The following is a 23405-nucleotide window of genomic DNA, read 5'->3' on the forward strand; positions in this document are numbered from 1 at the left end:
AGCCACGCCGAGCCTCCGGCCGCCCTCCGAGGCCCGAAGAAGCAATTCCAAATCCACCCCTGCCCCCCTAAGCCTCAGGGGCCCCCAGGGGCCCCTCAGGGGCCCCTCAGGGGCCCCCAGGGGCCCTCCGGGGCCCTGAGGGGCCCCCAGAGGCTCCTCAGGGGCCCCTCAGGGGGCCCCCGGGGCCCCACAGCCCCCACATTCTGCCTCGTCTCCGGGGGCCACCATGCAGATAAACTACTGCTCTCAGTAGCGTCAACTGGCGCGGGCATCAGTCGGTTCTGCAGCAAAAAAAAATGCATTTTATTGAAATGAAAAGGCGGCGCGAGCGCACGGAGGGGCGCCCGCGAGGTGTACGTACACCCGAAACTCGAAACGAAGGCGGGCGCGAGCGCATGCAGGGCCAGCGAGGTGTACGTACACCCGAAACTCACGACTTGTTGGCCAGCGTGGTGGAAAGCCAGTCGAGGCCCTCGAAGAGTCCGTCGCCAGCTGTCGCGCATGCAGACTGGATGTACCAGTGTCTGTGTCGAATGGAATAAAGCATTAGTTTGTCAGTTATTTCCGGAACACTCATTGCGTTGGGCAAGTCTTGTTTGTTGGCAAACACCAGCAGCACGGCGTCCCGCAGCTCGTCCTCCCCCAGCATCCGGTGCAGCTCTTCCTTCGCTGCGCCAACACCCGCAGCAGCCCACAGCAGCAGCAGCAGCTGCAGCAGCAGCAGCAAGTGCAGCAGCAGCAGCAGCAAGTGCAGCAGCAGCAAGTGCAGCAGCAGCAAGTGCACCGGGAACGGAAGGCTACTCGAAAATCCCCGGAGAGGCACAAACAGCCCGACACTGCGAGTAGCTGCAATAAAGAGAAGCCAGCAGCAGCAGCAGCAGCAGCAGCAGCAGCAACTGCAGCAGCAGCAGCAACTGCAGCAGCAGCAGCAGCAGCAGACCATCAACAATGCGTTCTCTGTCGTTGGAGTCCACGACGAAAATGATGCCATGGGTATTTGAAAAGTAATGGCGCCAAAGAGGTCGGATTTTGTCCTGGCCTCCCACGTCCCACACAGTGAAGGAAATGTTCTTAAATTCCACTGTCTCCACATTGAAGCCTGCAGCACAGCAGCAGCAGCAGCAGCAGCAGCATGCATGCAAGGCAGCTGCAGCAGCAGCAGCAGCTGCTGCTGCTGCAGCAGAGAGAAACAGCGCCGCCAGAGAGCCCCCTTTGTCTCTCAGATCCATTTGGACAAATGCTGCAGCAGCATGCAAGCAGCCCCTCGAAGCCCCACATTTGCTGACGGCTGCGGCGCAGCAGCAGCAGAGCAGCAAGAGCTGCTGCCCTGCTGCAGCGGGGAGCTGCTGCAGCAAGGGCCTGCTGCAGGCTGCTGGCGCTGCAGCGCAGCAGCAGCAGCGCCGCAAACTCGAATATGCTGCAGCAGCGAGGCCCGAGCACTAGCAGCAGCAGCAGGCCCCCGGCCAGGCGACTGGCCCCCCGCAGCGCACAGCGCTGCATGCAGCAGCTTTTGGCTCCAGTTTGATGTTATTTAGCAGCATTTTGAAGAAACTGGAGCGGGCAGCAGCAGCAGGCAGCCCATTTGCCTGTCTCCAGGAGCACTGGGCAGGCGAGACGGCTGCTTTGAGGCCGCGGGGCAGTTGAAGATGATATATTTAAAACAAACAAAGGTGCACACGGCACGCAAGACTGTAATGCAGTGGAGGAAAGGCGCGGAGGAAAAGAGGTAGCAAAGACACGGTGGGTTCCCCCGTGGACAGCAGCTGAAGCGTGGCCGGTGCCGCTTACCGATTGTAGGAATGGTGGTGACAACCTCTCCTAGCTTCAGTTTGTATAAAATCGTAGTTTTTCCGGCTGCGTCGAGGCCAACCATCAAAATACGCATCTCGCGTTTCCCAAAGAGGCGGCTGAAGAGCCGGCTGAGAGAGAGCCCCATGGTGCCGGCGGTGATGTGAACGAAACTGAGGGTAGATAAATATTTCTGGGGTGATCTAGAGAACAAGGAGCAAACAAACTCGGAAAGCTTGGCAGCTCAGACGCAATGGGGCGCGGCCGGCGGTAGTGTTCCTGTTGCAGTTGCAAGTAGTAGTAGGGTAGGCGTGGCGGGTAGGAAGGATACTGTCCATACACCCAAACCTCGCAGCGGTTTCCCGGCTTCCTAGCCCTCTCTGTCGCAATTAAATTGCTCGAAAAGAGCAAATAGACGACAAAGGAACACAAGACGGAACGACACAGTAGGGGGGTCAGATGCGCATTCAACAAACCAGCAAACACGCCCGGCACGATCACGCCAACACACGTCGCTGCCGCCCCCATGCACCATCGCCGCCTACAGCTACCAAACCGACCAACCTAATAGTCTAAGTATGCATGCATTTAATTTTATTATTTAGAAACGAGCAAATAAGATGGATCTACTCGCCCATTCCCTTTTCACTTGGCGCTTGCCTCGGCTTTCCCTTGCCTAACTTTGTCCGTGCTCCAGTACTGCGTCAAGCTTTACCTGTTCCCCTTATAACTCCTGCATTTCAATTGCTGTATGACGTGCGCCAAGCTTTGTCTGCTGTATGCCGATCTTTGTGGTGGGGAAGGGGAGCAAGTTTCATGTGGGTCGGGTTTCAGCTGCTGCGACGAATTCTTGGGGAAGGGAATCAATGGAAACAGAGAAGTTACTGTAGCGCTGAAGCTTTTCAGCCGGCGTTTACAAACATCTTATTCACTATGGTCAAGAGCATTTTCGCCTATTGGGTGATATATGTTGCGCTACGAGTAGTGCTAAGCCCGCAGTCAGCAGTATCATGACTTCCCAGACACCACGTTGTTGGGCACAGGTAAAACTTGCCAACGAAATAGGAACTCATGAAAAATATCGAGTTTCCTGGCGCAAGTCTTTGGTTCCCAGCCAAGGGATAGCAAAAGCGCTGTTGTGCGCTCTTACCGAAGCCCACACTGGTCCCGACTGCAGTCACGAAAACTGACTACGGGGGATTCTTCCAGCGCCCCTCACCTGTTGCTAGTCTGTACTTACGCAGTAGTCTTCTCTAGGCCGGCATGTCCACGCAATTTCCTAATCAGCGCTTGCTCATGAAACTGCGATATTTTAAGTCCTTCAGGCGGTCCGGCCTACAATGTAGGTTTCCTTGCCCCCTTTAAGTAGGGCTCCCTACAGCCCAAGCTCGCCATACGTAAGGACAGAAATGTACAGCCTTTATCAATTACACAGTGCACATACTCTCAAGTTACGCTGTTTTAGCTTTGGTGGGTAGACTTGAAGTATGCCCAAATCAACTGCAGACCGCAGCGGCTTCTGGCCGTCAGTCGTACAGTCCTTACATTGGATAACTAGGCGACGCTGTTGCTAGAAAAGTCTTTTCTTAGCTTTTTTATCTTGGGAGCACACTAACTCCGTCTTAATCTCGAGGAACAATCCCACCATTCTCGCCGGGCGAAGTTGCTGCTCGCTAGAGGCTGCTCCGTATTTTCTGTACTTTCTCGGAAATGGAAAAGTCAGCAGATTTAGCGGAAGGCTCAAAACTAATCACGCCTGTATCACTTCGCATATCATCACCAACTTTTAGTACCTCGAAAACGCTCCCTCCCGAAGTTAGCGATCTAATGGGTGGGATAGCGAAGAGGGGCACGACGAAACCCAATTGGTAGCTTAAAAGGGGGGAATGAAGCGAAGATCATCTTCCTGCTTTCTGCCGTTGCTACGTCCCGAAGGCCCTACTTGGCCGCCTCTATGAACCTGTCAAGCATCACCCACGTGCCCACACATATGGTTGCATGCCCGGGTAGATCAGCATGTCTTGATGTCTTCCTTCAGCGAGTAGAAGAGCCTTCTACGGGGTCTGAGATGAATCAAGCCTGTGGTGAGTTCGTTCTCTCAGTTCTCGCCAGAGTTGTGCCTCGTGAAGCAGACAGTACTTTCCCAAAGCCAATCTAAGATGCGGGGTTAAGGGCCCTCGCCATCGTACTATTGTCGTCCAGTTGGTAAGCTGGGGGGAAGGGCATCGGTGCAACTGTTTTCCTCTCCAAGTAAAGCCGCAAATCCCTTAACTTGCTTGTATTTTTTCATGAACTACCGCATATTTTTCTCTTCGAACACTAGAGTATTGTGTCAAGTATGCGTGTGCCTACTTTTTCTCTTTAAATCAGACGCTAAAACTTGCAACCTGTTGTCAGCCAGCAAGGCTTTTGATCTTTCATAATGGGGCATCCAAACACAGCTGGTATATCCAGCCACCTGAGCTTTTTCAATGCAACATATTTCCTTGAAGGCGTCTAAATGCGGATGAAAGTCAATAAAATCGCGCTAACAGGCCCATAGTCATGACTTTTCATGACCATACTCGTGGTGAGGTACGAGTGCATTACGTTGGGCCCTGCACGTCCTTCCTCTCACCACTGTACATGACCTCCATTGAAACATACCGGATGTAAGAAAATCTGGGGGTGCTGGGACCGCCGTGTGGTTTTCTTTGGATCGAATGTTTTCATATCCACGCCTGAATGCACCCTTTGCAGGGTAGATCTTTCTACATGCACGAAATCCGCTAATTACTGTATTTTATGTGCCTTTGCTGGCAAACCACGTTGCCTAGCATGACAGACTGGACGAATGCCTCACAGCACCGGCTGGGAGGTCCACATCAAAATTTTATCTTATTGCTACGACAGTGCAAGAGCTTAAGGCCACCGGACCTATATCTAAGCAGATGTCAGCTATCAAACTGATGCTGGAATATAGTAACCACGCTGTGAGCTATTACATCGCAGTGTATGAGCAACAGTTGCTTCGGCTCTGTTCGGTTACCACTTCAGCAAACTTTCGATGGCTTTTTCTAATTGTACTAGAGGGCGCCTCATGACCACATGCTCGCGCAAAATGACATGAGATGCTGAGAAAGCTTTGCTGCTTTGGCACAGCCGCTACTAATCCAAGGATAATAGCCACGGAAAATGACATTCTGCGGCTGCGGGATAGATGAAACTGCCAAGCTGGTTTTCTCTCTGCCGCTTCAAGCCGCGCAGTCGCGTTAAGCTGCAGGCACCTACTGCTGCAGTGTGCTGCAAGGGAGTGCTTGGTGTGGTCGTATCGCCATGCAGGTATTGAGCGCCGAAACTTAGTGCCATGGGTTACAGTACCTGCGACGAACTATTCTGGAAAAAGGGTGAGTATATTGTACGAAGGTTTGTGTAGTTTCAGGAGGGGAGCGTACCGTGGGGGGCTATTTCTGCTACACCCTTCTACAGCCGTTCGGCATTTAGCCAAGGTCGCCGCATAAATATTGCCCTGCTTCGGAACTACCGTGCATACTGGCGTTCGGAACAGGATGTGTCAGTACGATAGAAAGTGGCTCACCCCAGGTAAACAAGAACTTCAACCGCTGCTGTTCAGCCCTAACCTTTTCCAAAGCTATTGTCACTGTCTTGTGGAATCATCAGGTGCGGCTATCCAATTCCACGAAGGACAGCGCAGCCACTGTGCGCCGTCCTCACTCTCGGAGGGCGACCTATGCATCCTTACGAAACCCAAAGCGCTTTAGGGGCTCTACTTTCGCACGCTGTTCTATGTAAGAGCATTTCCCAAAGTGGGCGCTACAGTTTGGGAGTACTTAAGCGCAGTCCCGTGGCTGCCGTCGTGGTCTCTGTGCTTAATATAAGGTTAGGCACAAGCTAGAGAACATGTTCTTAGGGCTTGGCTAAAACGGAGATGAGGCAGAGAAACCAGGCACGTAGGGCTCATTTGAGACACATAATCCGGTGGGTTTATAGCGGCCAAGATGCTGGCTGCCTTCTGCCCAGGTGATGATGCCGATGTAGTTCACACTTGACCGATGGGAGGCGGTCTACTTCATTGGTGCTGCATTCAACCTGTAATATATTTGATGAGGTGCTTGCTTTGCAAAGGCAGTGCATATAGCGTTTCCATGCGATCAGCCCGCAGGCACCAAGTGACGCACAGAGCGCAGATAACACCAAGCTTCACTTCACTACAAATTTATTCCCTGTCCTCCTTACATAAGGTTGATTGTCCACGCTAACTATGCCTTCAGGCACACTTGTGGGCATAATTATGTCGTCTATTGTAATTTTCACTCTTGAAACCACTGCTACGAAAACTGTAGTGAACTCAGCCTAGTTCGGCTGCGGCCTGCCTCTCCTGCTCCAGTTACCGATGCTCATTCCTATCATTACAAAGTAAACAGTTTTTTTTCTGAAAAGGAAGTCCACGCGAAACGATTGAGAGTCCTCAATGCCTGGGATGCATATATGTTCTCCCGTTGTTTCTCCGTTACAGAGTGAGCGTGCAACACAATAGAGTTTCAGTGTCTTTTGCGAACCAAAACCCTGGGCCCAAATACAGGCCCTTTCTCCCGAGGGTTACGTCACTTTGCGTGTGTATTGCTTGTATTTACTATTGCCAATCTACATATTCTGAATTATATGACCGTGAAGGCCATTTCTGGTAACATTATAGAGTTGCTCTACAGAAACAGCTCTCGCTTTCCTTACAGATATTGCAGCCGTTCCGAAGTGTTGTCAGCTCACTGTCAACAAGGCAATATAGCCCTAAGAAGAGATACGCGGCAGCGCCATATATACGTTTAGCCGAAAACCACAGAAATTTTCACACAAGTTCAACCCTCAAGGCAGTTCAAGCCGACAAATAGAGCTGCCCACCCTTTCGGAGGCAGCAACACACAAAACACTTTGCAATGAGATTAAGTAGCACTGTGCGCTGAAGCTGCACTCATGTTTTGCGGTCTCAGGATTGTTTGCATAATTTACAAAGCTTATTCGTGGGCTGCAAGTTTATTTGAAGCGCATTGGGCTCTCAAGCTGCAGAACGGCTTGTGAGCGCTTCGTGTCCTCTTTCCGTATTAATTGTCGGTCTATTTCGATGCTTGTGTTTCCTTCATCGTTTTCATCCTCCTGGCCTCCATTTTTCGGTATTCTCCCACTTTTAACTCTCTGTCTTTGCAGCTCTCTTTGTTTGTCTTGCATCTTTGCTGGTTTCTTTTCGTTTTGTTTCCTGCCACATCTTTGGTGCTTTTGGATCACTTGTCGGATTTTTTCCGTGCGCCTTATCCTTGTTTCTGGAACATTGTGCCGGTGGAAGGCCCGCAGCTAGTACTACTTATAAAGCATGAATGGCTGCACAGCTCCTACACCTAAAAATAGGTTAATTACACTGAGAGCGGAAGGTAATGGCCCTTGTCACTCGCTTCTCGTCTACCCCTTTGCCTCTTTGCTAGTTAAACTGCTGCAGATGCAACTGAAAATTATGAAGTGTACCTGAGGGTATACGGGCTGTGCAGAGCTTCACACACATTCCACAGAAATTATGCACAGTGATCTGAGAATGAACAACAAATGCATAGGCCCCCTCTTCCTTGTTTCTTTGCTTCTGAACATTGCTCCTTTTTTCTGTCATCTGTTTCTTCGGACGACAACAGGAGTCAACACCGGGAACTTCCACTTTCTGCGGTGCTAGTACTGTTCTCCTAACCTCACCTGCGCATAGAAACGTGCGCTTGTGACTAATACCGGAATGAAAATCCTCATTCGTCCACACGCACCAGTGAGCAACTGGATACATAGCACGAATATGCCTAGTCAAGAGGCTGAGATGCACATTCTTGCACTTCCGTGAAATCAACGGGTTATAATGGCCCTTGTCCTTCAGGTGTTTGGATCCCGTTGCTCGTTGTTGACCTACTCCGCTCATTGCAGCGGCAGTTCTTCCTGGCGTGCACTTTCCTAGCCAGTAGGAGCATGGGGCGACAATTTAGATTCCTCTCCCGCCTTTCTGACTGTACGATGCCTATTTTAGCCTTGCTTTCCGCAATACTATGCTGTCCACAAGAGTGGCGTGAACATGCTAGCGGCCCCCAAACAGCAAGCGCCGTTGCTCCTGCAGTGCACCACGCTGCACTTTGAAGTGCCTAAGATGCTGCTGTAAGGCTAGGCTCTTTTTTTACAGCCTTTAATTTCTATGCTCGGGCAAATGAGTTGCAACCTTCCACCTAAAACCCTAAACCCTAGGCTCTAAACCCCAAGATCTGAAGGCAGGACCCTGAGCCCCAGACCCTGAACTCTCGACAGTCTGGCAAAAAAAAGCCTGCATCGAGCATGTTAGCAATTGAAGGTAAATACGAGTTATTGAACACGTACTTGTGCGAATAAAACTAGCACAAAGTCACTCACGAGGAAAGAAACATCAGCAAGCGCCCTAATTATTATTCATTAAACACAACCAACGCCGCCTCTCCACCAAAGGTCGCAACACAACCGCTACAATGCTGCAGCAGCAGCAGCTGCTTCAGCAACTGCAACTGCTGCTGTTGGTGCTGCTGCAACATATCTTCAGTAGCCGCTGCCGGCTGCTGATGATCTGCAGCTTTTCTAACCCAAAGGCCGCTGAAACTGATGTTCTCTAGTCCTAACCTCGGCTTCGCCCCTGATGCAATTCCTATGAAATATATGAAGACTTTACTTTTTATGCGCAAACAAGGCTTGCTGCAGTTACACAAACCAGCGCCCGTCTGCAGCAGAGCCGCGATCACACACACAAGTAGTGCTGCTGCGGCCGTCGCTGCTGCTGCTGCTGCTTCCCAGTCCCTACACCACGTTTGCGTGGCAGGCGCCTTAGCCCTGACTCTATGAGTAAAGGACCACTCGAGGAATCACTCGAGGATTCACGTGGCGCTAAGTTCACGGTTTCCGTGCAACTGCTGCCGTTGCTGCTGCTGCTGCTGCTGCTGCTGCTGCTGCTGCTGCTGCTGCTGCTGCTGCTGCTTACTCCTTGTACCATTTTCTCGCGTGGGCTGCGTACGTCTCAGGGCTGACGGCCTCCACCACAATGGGCATGAAGCCGTGGAGAGCCCCACAGAGCTCGCTGCACTGCCCGTAGAAGACCCCCTCCCTTTGAATGAAGGTGTTCACCTTCTGGAGGCGCCCCGGGATGGCATCTGCTTTAATGCCCAGCGCCGGCACTGCCCAAGAGTGGATCACATCTGTGGCTGTCACCAGAAAGCGAATGTGCGTGCGGGTGGGCAGCGTCAGCCGGCGGTCCACCTCCAAGTTGCGCAGCATGCCCGGCAGCAGGTCTTCGTCGGAAACCATGTTGCTTTGGAAAGTGTAGTAAGTGGGAATCAGATCGGGGTTTTCCAGGTACTTGGCGGGGGTGGGATAGTCAGCGGCGGACACATTCTGCATGGCTGGAGCTGATTTGGCCGCAGCAGCAGCATCCGTGATCGGGCGGACTACTTCCGACTCTGCTGCTGCTGCAGCAGCTGCAGCGGGAGCAGCAGAAACCTCCGCGCTGCGACATAACGCAGGACTCGCTCCGCCATGAGTCAGAGACGGCAGCAGGAGGCCGCTGCGGTCATCCTTGGAGCCAGAAAACCAGCTACGCATGCGCTCCAACATCTTGAACGGAGTCCGCCGTTCCTACTGCTGCTGCTGCTGAGCCTGCTGCTGCTACTGCAGCTGAAACAGCTTCAACAAAAGAGGCGCGAAGCAGCTGGTTGCGAGCTACGCACACTCACAGAAGAAGCACCCACTGCAGCTTTCGCTGCTGCTGCTGCTGCTCCAATCGCCAGCGGGCCAGGCGCCTTGTCAGTCAAAGACCTATTCGAATATTACTTCGTTAAGTACGGTGGTAAATGTAACGTTGATCTGCTCTGAGGCTGCTGCTGGATGTCTGCTGCTGCTGCTGAGGCAGCATCAGTCGCTGCTGCGAGCAGTTGGGGCCCACGGCGGCGGCCACTGCTGAAATGGGTCCTGCGCTGCTGCTGCATGCAGTCATCTCTTTGCCTTCTTTACTTCCTGTGTGCATAAAACGACATATTTCTACTGTTTCAAAGCGGTTCAACGGAAGCAGCAACGCAGCTGCAGCAGCAGACGCACTGCCACGGCTTGGCAGCTGCTTTGGCGTGTCTATTCTGCCACCTGTGTACCTTTGTCACTAGAGTTGACAGGGTGATTCCACCAGAGGAAAGCCAGGAAGCATCAGCTGTCGCAGCAGCTAGGCTAGCAGCAGCAGCAACACCAGCAGCAGCAGCAGAAGGCGGTGCGGCGGCAGCAGCACTCGCTGCTGGTTCGGAAAATGGTGGACTACAGCAAATGGGACAAGCTGGAAGTGGACAGCAGTGACGAAGAGACGCCAGGTGCAACGTGCGCTCATCGCAAGCATGCGCTGCCCGGCAAGAGCAGCAGCAGCAGCAGCAGCAGCAGCAGCAGCAGCAGCAGCAGGGGGATTGATTACAGCAAATGGGACCACATCGGCGACGACGAGGAGGAGGAAACTCCGGCTCCCCGAGTGAGGCGGCTCACAAAGGATGAGGCTGTGACGATTGGCCCTGAGGGTTTGAACATCCACTTGAAGAATGAAGAAGCAGCGCAGCAGCAGCAGCAGCTGCAGCAGTGGATGGAGGAGGAGCAGCAGCAAGAGATGGGCGAGATGGGCATGTCCTTCGAGGACGCCCACGAGTGGCCTCGGTGCGGCCCCGTGCAGGTTGCAGAGTTGCCCGCAGCAGCAGCAGCAGCAGCAGACGCAGCAGCAGCAGCAGCAGGCCTCCCCGCCGTCGTGTCCACGGGACTCGGAAAGTCCGAAATGCAAAAACTTGTCCGAAATGGAGGAGTTAGCGAAAATAAATACTTCTGGAGACAAACAGCAAATGAAGTTGTGTTGTCTTTGGCGCTGCCGCTCGGTGTCCGAGGCCGGGACCTGCGCGTACACCTCACGGAACACACTCTCAAGATCTGCTGCACGAGCACCTCCTTGCTGCCCCCCGCCAGCAGCAGCAGCGACGCAAGCAGCAGCAGCAGCAGCAGCAGCAGCAGCAGCAGCAGCAAGGAACAGGTGCTGCTGGAGGGAAGCTTCCCCCACCCCATAGAGCCCGACGAGGACTCGTGGCTGTGGGAGGTGACGGAGAGGCGCATAAACTGGAAGCACCTTAAAGAAATAGCGGCGCAGCAGCAGCGGCCGAAAGAAAGCAGCAGCAGCAACAGCAGCAACAGCAGCAACAGCAGCAACAGCAGTGACAGCAGCAGCAGCAGCAGCAGCAACAGCGACAGCATTACAGAGCTGCCGCAGGAGACGCTGCCGCCAGCACTCTTTTTCGTCGATCTGCATCTCAGGAAAAAGAAGATCCTTCCTTCTGCTGATCTCTGGTGGTCTTGCATACTAAAGGTAACGAGTGAATGTGCTGCTGCTGCTGCTGCTGCTGCTGCGGAGCTGCATGCAAAGTGCTGCTGACGTTGTTGGATTTGCTGCATCCGCATGCTGGTGCTGCTGCCGAACTCCGTGGTGTTGGTGGTGCTGCTGCAGCTCTTGCTACTCGGCTAGCTTTCGTGTCCTTGCTGCAGTGGCTCTTGCAGCTGCTGGCTTTGCTGCTCATTCGTACCACGCCGTGCTGCTGCTGCTGCTGCTGCTGCTGCTGCTGCTGTGTCTGTTTACAGGGAGAAGTCGGCATCGACGTGTCGCAGTTGGCTGACCGCCGACACGCCGAGAAGACTCAAAGCTTCAAAGAGGCGTGGGATGCAGCACATGCAGCTTTTAAGGAGAAGGTCAAGCAGCAAGCCAGCAACCCGGTGGTTCTGACTGCTGATGGTGCTGCTGCTGCTGCTGCTGCTGCTGCTGCTGGGCATAAAGACAGCAACAGCACTGACGTGCAAACCCAGAAATGAAATGGCAACGCCGCCTGCAAAGGGCAGCACGAATTCAGAGCAGCAACACAGGCACCGCCTGCTGAAGCTGCAGCAGCAGCTGCAGCAGCTGCAGCAGCAGCAGCAGCTGCAGCAGCTGCAGCAGCCTAGCCGTACCGCTGCCAGTACCGCAGTGGGTTGGGATGCAGAACACTGACCTTCGTTTCGCTCAACATACGAGCTGCAGCGGCTGCTGCTGCAACTGGGCCGGCTCCAACTGCACCAGTTGCTGCTGCTGCTGCTGCTGCCGGTTCTGTAGCAGCAGCAACTGCGCCGTGTCGCCATACAAGCAGCCTTTGGTGCTGGGAAGGCTCTGAGTGACCGGAAAATGGAATAGAGAAAGAAAAGTAGCCACGGCAGTTACTGAGGAAGCAGCAGCAGCAGCAGCAGCAGCAGGAGAAAAGGATGCAGTGGCCTGTTCTTGATATGGCTGCTCCAGCTGCCCGCCTTTGCATTATCTACTGAGCTAGAGGCACTAAGTAGTTTGGTGCTAATGTTTCATTTGCTGTTGCAGTAGCTGGCGCAGAACTGTACAAGCTTGCTCCAGATACGCGCTGAATTCCACAGACTGAGCGTGAAATGAGCAGCAGCAGCAGCAGCAGCAACAGCAGCAGCAGCAGCAGCAGCAGCAGCACAAGCGACGCACACGCCCTTGTTGTTAGCATCAATAGTTGCTGGTATGAGATTGAGAACACCCGAGTACTTGCGAAGCAGACCATAGCTTTGCAGGGAAAAGATGAAGACTGAAGGCAGCAGCTGCATGTCTTGCATTTGCTGCTGCTCCCGCTGCTGCTGCTCATCCTCGGCCTCCTGCTGCTGGCTTTTTTTCTGCGTTCCAGCTTCCGAATCTGCTTGCGCTTCTTCCTTCCTCAGCTGCAGCTGCTGCTGCTGCTGCTTCTGCTCCTGCTTCCGCTGCTGTTGGTGCTGCTTCTGCTGCTCCCTGCATGTGTCAAGGACCTCTGCGTTGTAGAGCCTGCGAAAGATAAGGACAAATGGATTCCTTTCAGCTGCTGCTGCTGCTGCTGCTGCTGCTGCTGCCACTCGTGGTCCTGTTCGTGCTGCAGTTCGCGTTGCAGCTGCTGCTGTCCTACCGAAGTCCTTCGTAGACGCTGCAGTGATTGGGGTGTCTAGACACCCCGAGTTCATCGAAGGAAAAAATCTGCAACGAAGCATCCAGAAACAACCAGAATGAATAAATTTGTAAAACTTGAAAGCAAAATCAACAAAAAAGTTGAATTGTGAACACAAAAAACACTCACAACTTGAATTTGTTTTCTCTTCTCCACAAATGACTTCACAGCAGCACAAACCGCCTTGCTGTCCCATTTCGTCCAGCCATCTTTCATTTCCTTTTCATCCAAACAAACAAAGTTCTCCTTCGGGACACAAAAGGCAGCAGCTGCTGCTGTCAGTTCCGCAGACCTCACTGAGCCGAGCCCCTCATAGTCGCCTGCAGCAGCAGCAGCAGCAGCAGGTGCAGCAAGTTGCAGCAGCAGAGCGCTGCAGCCAAGGTGCAGCAGCCGGCCGTCAAACTCACAGACACGAAACAGCCGAAACAGCAGCAGCAGCCCAACTAGCAACCAAAAGCTGCAGCAGCAGCAGCAGCAGCCCAACTAACGACCAAACAGTGCAGCAGCAGCAGCAGCAGCAGCAGCAGCAGCAGCAGCAGCAGCAGAGCTGCGCGTGGCCCACGCGCAGGGTTTGGAGTTCCTGCTGACCTGTGGACAGACACAACACGAAAACGTCAAACTTTTCTTTGTTAGCAGCAAAGAGAGAAATGGAAGGAGCGAAGAACATGGACTCATCATCAGGATGAGCTGTGACAAACAAGACGCCAATTTTGTCTTCTTCCTCGTCGCAGCAGCAGCACTCGCTGTCCTCCGCGTGCTGCTGCTGCTGCTGCTGCTGCTGCTCGAGCTGCTCGCGTTGCTGCGCGCTTGGGTCCTGCAGCTGCTGCTGCTGCTCGGGCTGCTGCTGCTGCTGCAGCAGCTGCTGCTGCTGCCTGCGCTGCTGCCGGACCAGCGCAGCAACGAAGCGCTCGAGCCTGCAGTTGTGGGCCAAGTGCGCGTTGTACAAAATGCTGCCAATGCAGCCGCAGAAGAAGATGCTGCAGCACAGCAGCAAAAACCAGTCGCTGCTGCCAGCCCCTGCAAGTGCTGCTCGCAGAGCCTGTCGGCCTTCGGCGGAGAGCAGCCGCGGGAGGTACTGCAGCAAAGTGACGGAGACAGCAGCGCCGACGGCCCCCAGGGCCACGCCGTAGTTGTGGCTGCTGCTGCTGCGGCTGCTGCTGCCGCTGCTGCTGCTGCTGCTGCTGCTGCTGCTGCTGCTCGCGTCCGGAACGACGGGAGAAGTGTCGGCAGTGGGCGCAGTCGCCAAGTCCTCGGCAGCTGCTCGCTTCGAGCTCTCTGCAGCAGCAGATGCCATTATCAGGGGCAAAGAGATCCGACTTGCTGCGCGCTGGCGCTGCTGCTGCTGCTGCTGCTGCTGCAGTTGCTGCTCGCCGCAGCCGAAGAAGTCGCAGCAGCAAACACACTGCACAGTTCACCCGCCTGCTGCTCCCCTGTGGCCAAAAACAACAACGAAATGAAAATAAAAAGAATTGCCGAGAAACAAGACAACTGAAACGCAACAAAACAACTCCCAAAGAAGCAGTACTGACACCAGTGACCTTGCATGCAGCAACGCGGCGCAGCTGCTGCTGCTGCTGCTGCTGCGACTGCCACACAGATCTTCTTGCAGATGTACATCTAGAAAGAAGTACCCTTTGCGCAATATGTCCATATAAACTGCACTTTTCATAATAATGAGGATGGGATGGCAGCTTGTCCTGCTGTAATTGCTGCTGCTGCTGCTGCTGCTGCTGCTGCTGCTGCAGTGTAGAATACAGCTACGCTAGCACGAACTCAGCTAATTTGCAGGTAGTCTTTCTGGAGGTTTTGATCACGAAGAATATCACTTGATGCAACTCGCAGCGGCGCCCTAGACAACAGCAGCTCCTGCAGCCTTTCTGCGCAGCTTTCCTGCAGACACTTAGGATGGGCGCAGCAGCAGGAACAGCAGCAGCAGAAACAGCAGCAGCAACAACAGCAACAGCACTGGAACCAGCAGCGTCTACTGCAGCTGCTCATGGCACGTTGCTCCTCATAACGACAGTCGTACTGGGAGGCCAAATCAAGACTCTCTGCTGCTCCCCAAGTAGATGCTGCACATCATCACTTGCATGCAGGCTGACTGCAGGTTTTTGTTGCCTTTGTCTGGCACTTGGCCCCACTTATCTCATTATTTACTGCTTTTCATTGCTTGTGTCCTGTGACCACTGTTCCTGTGACAGTCCCTGTGATGCTTTCGTGTGGACTGTAGATCCTTGCAAGTCGCTGGTGTTCTGAGGCTGCTTCTTGTGACCTGAGTGTAACGTTTTGTGCTCGTCTTTGTCTTGTGTTCTTCCCGTTCTGCAACTGTCGGGGTGTGCATACACCCGAGAATGCCCTAAAGAGTGCACAACTGAAGAGACACACAGACAAATGGCGTTTAGGCCAGATGCAAACACACGCAGATGTCTTACAGAAAGGTGAAAAGATGCGAACGGACGACACAAAAGAGTATATATCAAAAAAGCTACGAGAAACATGCAAAGAAACAAAAAAGAGTACATATAAAAAAGAAAAAAACAACAGCGGCAAAGCCTCTTACACAAGCACACCAAACACACAAGTCTGCAGAGTCTAACGGCAGCCCTAGGCGTGCAGTGAACCCAACACACAGAGTGAGAGGCTACTAAACACACGAAATGAAACAGAAAAACTTTCCTCGCGTTTGAAACTAGGTAGCTAGTGATACATGGTGAGGAATAGCACGGATCAGCTCTGACACCAGCCAAACGGACAGACCAAAGCAGGAATATGCACGCAGAGTCTTTAAAATGCAACAGCAAAGACATAAGACAGGCGGCCGGGCAACTGCCAAGGCTAACGATGTTGTTGTAGCTGGGCTGATGCTGTGTTGCGCAGCAGCCGACCCCTGGGAAACTGCTGCCACCTTTCTGCAGCAACACGACCCTTCGAGATGTAATGTTCGCCGCATAGGTACTTCAGCTGCTGCTCAATGCTGCTGCTGCTCCCGTTCTCACTGGTCTCGATGCCGCTGCTGTGCCGCTCGTGAGAGCTCATTGCTGCTACTGCTTTTACGAGGCAGACCGTGGGAGCGAAACTGCTGCCGGTTTGCGTGTAGGGGCCCTTGCAGCACATTTGCAGAGAGAACAGCGTGCTGTTGTTGCAAAAGCGGCAGCGGATACAACAGCAGGCAAAGTCATCCTTAGGGGCTCTTTAAAAGACTTTCATTTGCCAGAAAATCGTGTCAGGAATAATGCCTCAGACAGACAGACCTGCACGCGCTGCGGAAACTGCGGTGGCAGCAGCTGCTGCACCTGTGGAAAGCTTCCTGGTTACAACAGCAACCGGCACATCCAGACTGTGCTCGACCAAACAGCTGCAGCAGGTGCTCCAGCCGCAAATGCTTCTGCCCTTTGCGGCGACGCTCCTCATTCTGATGCTTCCGTGGTGGAAAAAAACACCGCAAAGACCAACAATCCGCTATTTGCTGCTGAATGTGAGACGAATACTGGTTTCGGCGGTTGGACTCCCAGCAGCAGCTGCAGTGGCAGTTATGGCGGGGAATACAGTTGGACTTGCAACAAGAGCTGCACCAGAGGTTATGACAACCTTAAACGCAACAGTGTTTCCCACACTGGTGCTGGAGACGGGAAAAACATCAGAAATTCAGGGGAAAATCGTCTGCACTACATGAGAGGCCCCCTTTCTTCGGTAGCGGGCTCACATGTTGCTGCTTTTGCCACTGGAGCGTCTGCAGCTGGCGGGACCCCCGCCGATTCTGTTGCTCTTTCCAACCCGCAAAACCACAAGAAGCAGGATCCACTACTGCCGTCTGAAGCAGCAGCAGCTACTGCTGCTGCGGCTCCAGGATCCCATGAAGCCAGGCGCTTCGTCGGTTTCCCCAGCGCGGCAGCGGCTACTTCGAGAGTGCTGTGCGGCGCGTCAGAAAAAATGCAGCAGCAGCAAGTTTTCAATTTAGGTAGAGCAAGGCCTGGTCCTCGCGAACGCCAGGGTGAGCTGCTGCAGAAAATGAGCAAGTGCTTGCACGGACAAGTGCAGCAACCTCAAGGGGTCACAGAAAAGAGTCAACTATTTCGGCGGCTTGGAGGAACTTGCCTGCGGGTTGTTGATTGCAACAGTTGCAGCAACCACAGCAGCAACTGTTGCAGCAACCACAGCAGCGACAATAGCATTAACAGCAAGCTTGTAAAACCTAGCGGGAACGTCATTCACATCAAGAGAAGCAACAACAGCACCTGGAAGCAATTTGTCCCATGCAAACGAACCAGCACTGCAGCAGCAACTACAGCACCCACTGCAGCTGCCCGTCAATCCATGTGCGACGAAAAGTTCGCTCCAGCAGCATTCGGGAGGCGTAGAAGCCAGCCCAGTGTGCAGGCGAAGTGCCCTAACACCAGCACTCTTCACTGTGGTTCTATCAGTGCTTCAGCTGCCAGTACCTGTAGCACCTGCAGTGACATCACTTGCAGCAACAGCAAGAACAGCAGCAGCAACGAGCGCAGCGTCAGTTTACCTGCAACGACATCACTTGCAGCAACAGCAAGAACAACAGCAGCAGTAACCACAGCGCCAGTCATCAAGCCCACTGCCGGCAGGACGAGCGGAAGCGGGATAACACCCAGTTCCTGCAAGCAAGAGCTGCCGCAGCAACAGCATCAGTCTCGACCGCAGTTGCAGCTCCACAAGCCTCACGACGCTTCATTGCCCGTACACACAAGTGAGGTATCCCGCAATAACACTTGCAGCAGCAGCAGCACGAGACGCAGAGGCGACCAGTGCAGAGGCGATCTACAGCAAATACAGGTATCGTCATGCAGCAGCAGGATGGCGCAAGGACAACAAATGTTTAATCACTGCAGTAGCAGCACCAGCACCCGGCTCGCTTTCACCAGAGGCAACGATAAAAGAAGCACACGGGACAATAACTCCGGCACCCTAAGGAATCGGAACCGCAGGGAAATGCCGAGGAAACAGGGCTACAGAGACTGCATGATCAGCAACTGATAGGGACTGAAATGAGCAGAGAAACTCCAGCGTGCGGGGAAGCAGAAACTACTTCATTCTGTCCATTTCATTTTGCGAGTTGGCGCCAGATGAAGTTACAGCAGTAATATAAATAGCAATTGCAACAGTAGAAGCAGCGCACGCTTGCTGTATTTATTCAGAACTAATGCCATTTACGTTTCATGCATTTGCTTCTCCCATATCTAAGCTGCCCTTCTTGGCCAACTTCCATCTTTTGCATGCTCTGCCTCCCCTAGTCATCTCCATTCATTTCTGTCTTCGGTTTTATCCTTGTAGATTCGCCGCTTCATCTGGCTCTCTACGTTTTTGCTAGCAACCCTTTGCGTGCCCACCCGTCTGTGTCTACGTTGTTGAGGCGTGTTCCGGTACTTCTCTTTACCTTCATGTTTCGTTGCCTCAATTTGTTTTTCAATGGATGCGCTCCATCGTGGCCTTCAGCAGATCAAGTAGCACATTTCACCAGATTCCCTCGTTCTGCTTACGCTTTTTGTGGCTTTTCAACCTTCATCTGTTAGGTATAGGCTCGTTGTTGCCTGCATGCTTTCCGTATCCCTAAATCCTGCCCTCTGTGTCTCGAAGTTTGCATCTGTGTGGAGCTCTCCGCTCCACAAATAGATCCAGCTTTTCAACTCAAGAAGCCATGCTTTCAAGTCTACGACATAGGGTGACGGCTGATTTGCAGCACAGTGTCGCATGGCCTAACGTGTCCCTGTATCCACTGATCCGTGAGTATCGCTGCCTTTTGGACTTCAAAACTACGATCATTGTGCAACAAGAGAGAAATGAATTTTTCCTTCGCAACATCATATAGTTTGTTCCCCAAGAACCGTTGCCTCCTAGTCTATATTGACGTTCCTTCAACGCCTGCCATACAACGTGCTCTTGCTCGTACTGTTGTTTGTAGCGACGAGCGCTGCCGCTGCAACGAGAGCATGGGACTAAGCAAAGTAGCAAGCAAAGATTAACAAGAATGTTGAAGCAGCAAGGCAAACACGACATAATTGGGAAATGGAGGGCAGAAGCTCACACCACGCTACTCGCCTCCATGTTCACACTTGCAAAACAAGGCATTGGTGACAGTGACCAGGCAAAATAGACCTCGAAACACGAGGCATGAAGCTATCTGAGATTCTTAGAGTCCAGACGCTCGTCTCAACTAACCAGTCTCTAGCCAACCTAGGGCGCTGACGGCAGAAGGCAGAACCACATACAACAATACTGAAGGACGCAACGTAGCAGCGGAACACTGTCGTTATGCAGAGCTAACCACGAGAATCTAGTGGAAGTTCCCAAACATTTTGTGAACTTTCTCGAAAATTAACGGGAATAGCGAACGTTTCATTGTGTAGCCTTGCAAACGCCGCCACAGTGTTGGTGACTTGATTTATTACTTAGCCCCCACTTATATCACAGATCTGTACCCGACAATGCATTAAAAATCGGATTATATTACTTGAGAGAGCCGAGTTTCCTCGAGACAAACCCAATTGCTTCAAGGCACATAATGCACCGGCTCATCCAGCCCCAAGAGCTGCCTCATTTAAACCGGGCTTGAAGAGCCCGACTGTTCTTCTGCAACGATACGGCATAACCCTAATATTACTGCTTTTTTATAGTATTCTAGTGTTGTTCATTTCATTCTAAAGCCTCCCTGTGACGCTGAAGGCGACGGAGGGAAACAGCTACCAAAAATTGTCCTCCTGCCGGTGCTGGCGAAGTCCAAGCAGCATGTCGCTGTAGGAGCTGTTGTGACAACAGCTGAATCAGAAGCAGCAACAGCTGCAGCCGCAACATCAGCAGCAGCGGCAGCAGGAGCAGCGACGCGGACAGTAGCAGCAGCAACTGAAATCTCCCCGTTTGCCTATTGGGAGAGCTACCTGTTCCTCTGATGCCGGCGTCGAGCGACCTCTCCAACGGAGGGCACTCTCCAGGAGGCTCTCAGGCGTTGGTTCATGTCAATGGAGCTTCTCAGGAGCAGTCCAACTCTGCTTCTTCCGCTCCGGAGTTTTACCTCACAGAGCGTCTGCCTCACGCCATGGTATTAGATGCACTCCCTTATGTAGATCCTCTGCCTGCTGAACAGCAGCAAGAGGTGCAGCAACTGCTGCAGCAAGAGATGGCTCTGATCGCCCAGGAGGCTGGCGGGCCAGACAACCTCCCTGACTACCTCAGAGAACTTCCCCTTCCCAAAACCGCCCTCTTGGATGACGCGGAGACGATGTTGGGAAAAGAGATGGCGAGAAAGGCGAGAGGTGAGGCTTTCATCGCCAATGTTGGGGTTTTAGTTGCACTGTGCCTGCTCGTAGCATGTACAGTGATAGCCTCAGAAAGTAACGATTTCGTGCATTGATCACAAGATGTATTGCGCTGAATATCGTCTTCTTTCCTCCTTCCCATCCTTACAGAAAAATGAGCATCATCTCCATTGCCTCCTCCACTCCTGCTTCACATTCATAATGAACACCGCTGCTCCTCCAGTTGTTCACTGGCAGTTCCTTCACTCGTCTGCCTGTGTGGCTTTACTTTCTTCCGTTTATGTTTTTGCCTATTTCTCTTTCCTTCCGCTTACAAACTTATTCTTTTTGTCTATCGTGCCTCTTTAGTAAGTTGATTGTTTCAGCTTTAAACTCACTCGCCGTACCTTCTCTCTTCGCATTTGTGTGCTTGCCGGTTCCTGCGTGCGCATTTCTCCTCTTCTGTCTGCCTCTGAGCCTCTCTTTAAAGTCTCAGCCGCATTTTCCTTTTAAAATGTCCGTCATATGGGGGATTGTGTTGTGGGATTGTGTGCTGATCAGGTGAACCCATCCCCGAGCTGGACCTGAGCAAGTACACGAGCTTCACCGTGCCCACTGGACAGAAGGCTTCCGATGTAAAGCTTTGGGAGAAGGCAGTTGTGAACTGCCAGCAGCTGCTGCAGCACACAGCAACTGCCCACATCAACCTAGAGTTAATGAATGCACATGCCGCCGCATCCTGGCAGAGGCACCTCAAGAACCTCACGCAAACTAAAGACAGGTTAGCCGGTTTTCTCTTCCGTGGCTGTCTGCAGAGTGGCTTGTGTGTTCGAATCTTTTCAAGTTGTATTTCGCTGTGGTACACACGTCCCTTGTCCGCAGTTAAATCTCCTGAGCAACAAATGGCCTTTTTGTGTCTGCTTTTGGGGGTTTGCCTCCGCTTCCTCACGTTCCTGTTCCCCGTCATTTTCTCGTCGGTGCGTTTTCATTGTGTTGTGTTACGTGTTGTTTCATTTCCTGTATTGGTGTTTGTGTTCTCGTCAAACTCTTTGTGGCTTACGTGCGGCCTCTCTATTAATCTTGTCTGCAACTCTTCAGGCTGGCTGCCGTAACGAAACGCCGCGCTGAGGAAGAAAACACAATTTGCAAGACACGCAAATTGCAGCAGGTAAGAGGGACCGCTTTTCCTGTGTTGTTTCGTACTATCTGCACCGTCGCTTCTCGTGTTTCTTGCGGTCTTGTCCGTTGTTACTTGTCTTGGATGTTATTCTGTTTGTTCCGTATGCCTTTTTCCTCTTTTCTTTGTATCACTTTTTCATATTTCTGTTAATATCCCCCATTTTCGTTATTTGGGGATCTCGTCTTTGTGTATTTTGCAGGTAGAGGCCGCGGGAACCCTAAAGCAGCTCGACCAGACGGCTCAGCAGTACAAAAACAAGTGCGCATGTGTAGTGCATTAACAGTGAACAGCAGCAGTTTCAACAGCAGCAGCAGAAAGAACCACGAGAGTATATGGTTTTTCGGGCTTCATGAAGGGCGCATCACTGCTTTCCGTTTGAATTTCTGAAAGTCTGCTGCCTTGGTGCCTTATAGTCTCTTGTGTCTTTATGACTCATTCTCCCTTTTATCTGTCTCTTCGCCGCGCGAAAAAATTCTCCTCTTCAGCGTTTACCTGTTCTCACCTGTGCATCAGCTTGACGCTTTCCCAGTCTCTTCTGGCCATTGGTGGCCCGCTACCCCTTCTTGTGTCTCAGGGTGCTTGCCATTTTTATCTAGTGGGTCACTTGTTGCAATCTTGCGGCGCACTTGAACTTTTTGTGTCGGTTTTCACAGCAATGCCTCCATCATAGCAGCTCTGGGCCCGCTGACGGCAGAAGTTCAGGATTTGAAGGCCAAGTGCAGGATCAGGTGCGTCTCCCTTCATTTCCACTCTTTGCGGTTCCTTTCACATTGTATATCTCTTACAGCCTCTTCTATTACTTCTTCGTCTCGCACTTCCCCGTGTTGGCGCGTTCGTTCTCGCCTTCAGCGCTGTTTGCATGCATCAAAACTGAGCTGGTACTTCTGTGTCTCATCTGGACCCATAACAGCATTTCATTGCTGTTTCTTTGCCTGTTCGCAGAGGCATCTTGCCGGAGTACGCAGAGGAGGACGAGCTTGACTTGGAGGCTTGGCAGGAAGCGGCAAACGTCGAGTCGTAGCCAAGTTTTGTTTTCTATTTACATGCATGCTTAACGATCTTGACAGCTAGCTAATCAGATGGCTAGCTGGAAAGGTTGACCAGCCCGTACGGGCGCGTGTGCTGATGCCTAGTGATTGGCGGCATGCGAGGGAAGCGGAAATTTTTCGAGACTCTATTCGAATGCGTGACCCCTAATTGTAAATCGGAAGAAGCCAGGAGCTGTCCTTTCCCTAGATTTGAGTTAGTTCAGTCATAAGGCCACTTGCTCAGAGCTGTGATGGTCGCCGCTAACGCTATTATGCCTTCCTTTTTGTGGTGCTGCTGCTTCTATGCCTGCTTGTCTGGATCTTGCCTAAAACTTTGTGTGTTTTGTGACTACGAAGCCTTAATGTTGTGTTGATGAGGGAGTCCACTATTTGCGGTTGCAAGCTTTCTAAGACGAAGAAACACCTAAATGCACAGGCCGTGGCTCTGTGGCTCCTGTGATTCTCTGAAGCGCATGCGCAACCGAAGTAGCTAAGTGGTATGTAGCGAAACAGCCGTATTTTAGTTGAGGCTCCAGGAAATCGATGATACAGTTTAGGTCCATTGTAGGTACATCTCAGGTTGCGGGACGCGGCGAGGCCTGGCGCCTGGAAGCTGTATTGCAACATCGGGCAAACAATTCCCCCGGCCTGCGGCCCGATACTCACCGCAGTTTCCGCTTCTACTCAGAAATTTCCGCAGCTGGTGTTACACCAGCTTCAGTTTTCCGTTGTGCCCAGTAGTTTGGGCAAAGGAGCTAAAGAGACAATATGTTCAAAAAGGTCGCGAGTTAAAGAGGGGTCGCCAGTCAAAGAGGTGTCACCAGCTGAAGGACCAGGTACAGGGGCCTGAAGGCGCTATATTCTGTGGTTCACGCTACCGAGCAGCTTAGTTCAAACTACGAAGCCATGCTGACACGGCTAGTTGGATTGTGGGCGCATTTCGGCACAATCCGGCTGGTTTTCCAAGCACGCGATGCCGTATGGACTCCTCCTCTCTTCACCTTTGCTTGTCATGAAGAGATTTTCAGGACTTGCTGGGGAATAGCACACTTTTAAAAGTGGAATTGGACGAACAGGGGTCCAGTCATGT

General features: G+C 52.5%; 6 protein-coding genes across 6 annotated transcripts; 3 read left to right on the top strand and 3 right to left on the bottom strand.

The window, feature by feature from the left end:
* Positions 1–430: 430 nt before the first annotated feature.
* Positions 431–1936, bottom strand: ENH_00082790 (ADP ribosylation factor 1, putative; the record flags this gene model as incomplete). Its single annotated transcript, XM_013583360.1, has 3 exons — positions 431–669; positions 941–1099; positions 1789–1936. The coding sequence occupies 3 exons, from the start codon at positions 1934–1936 to the stop codon at positions 431–433; spliced, it is 546 nt and encodes a 181-aa protein (XP_013438814.1).
* A 6869-nt stretch (positions 1937–8805) lies between these two features.
* On the bottom strand, positions 8806–9438 carry ENH_00082800 (cytochrome c oxidase subunit II, putative; the record flags this gene model as incomplete). Its single annotated transcript, XM_013583361.1, has 1 exon — positions 8806–9438. One exon carries the CDS (start codon positions 9436–9438, stop codon positions 8806–8808), a length of 633 nt encoding a protein of 210 aa, XP_013438815.1.
* Positions 9439–10117: 679 nt separating this feature from the next.
* Positions 10118–11700, top strand: ENH_00082810 (nuclear movement domain-containing protein, putative; the record flags this gene model as incomplete). Its single annotated transcript, XM_013583362.1, has 2 exons — positions 10118–11203; positions 11473–11700. 2 exons carry the CDS (start codon positions 10118–10120, stop codon positions 11698–11700), a joined length of 1314 nt encoding a protein of 437 aa, XP_013438816.1.
* Positions 11467–14142, bottom strand: ENH_00082820 (N-acetylglucosaminylphosphatidylinositol deacetylase, putative; the record flags this gene model as incomplete). The annotated part of the gene is given in 6 exon segments (XM_013583363.1): positions 11467–12078; positions 12082–12184; positions 12365–12691; positions 12810–12877; positions 12978–13168; positions 13437–14142. Coding segments are annotated over 6 exon segments (2007 nt in total).
* Positions 14143–15637: 1495 nt separating this feature from the next.
* ENH_00082830 (hypothetical protein) lies at positions 15638–17409 on the top strand (the record flags this gene model as incomplete). The annotated part of the gene is made up of 3 exons (XM_013583364.1): positions 15638–15782; positions 15946–16839; positions 17270–17409. 3 exons carry the CDS (start codon positions 15638–15640, stop codon positions 17407–17409), a joined length of 1179 nt encoding a protein of 392 aa, XP_013438818.1.
* Positions 17410–19761: 2352 nt separating this feature from the next.
* On the top strand, positions 19762–22308 carry ENH_00082840 (hypothetical protein, conserved; the record flags this gene model as incomplete). The annotated part of the gene is made up of 6 exons (XM_013583365.1): positions 19762–20125; positions 20669–20888; positions 21206–21275; positions 21487–21545; positions 21941–22015; positions 22230–22308. The coding sequence occupies 6 exons, from the start codon at positions 19762–19764 to the stop codon at positions 22306–22308; spliced, it is 867 nt and encodes a 288-aa protein (XP_013438819.1).
* Positions 22309–23405: the final 1097 nt, after the last annotated feature.

Source organism: Eimeria necatrix, genomic scaffold (assembly GCF_000499385.1).
Source record: "Eimeria necatrix Houghton genomic scaffold, Enh_scaff91, whole genome shotgun sequence".
In the NCBI taxonomy this organism is placed as follows: domain Eukaryota; phylum Apicomplexa; class Conoidasida; order Eucoccidiorida; family Eimeriidae; genus Eimeria; species Eimeria necatrix.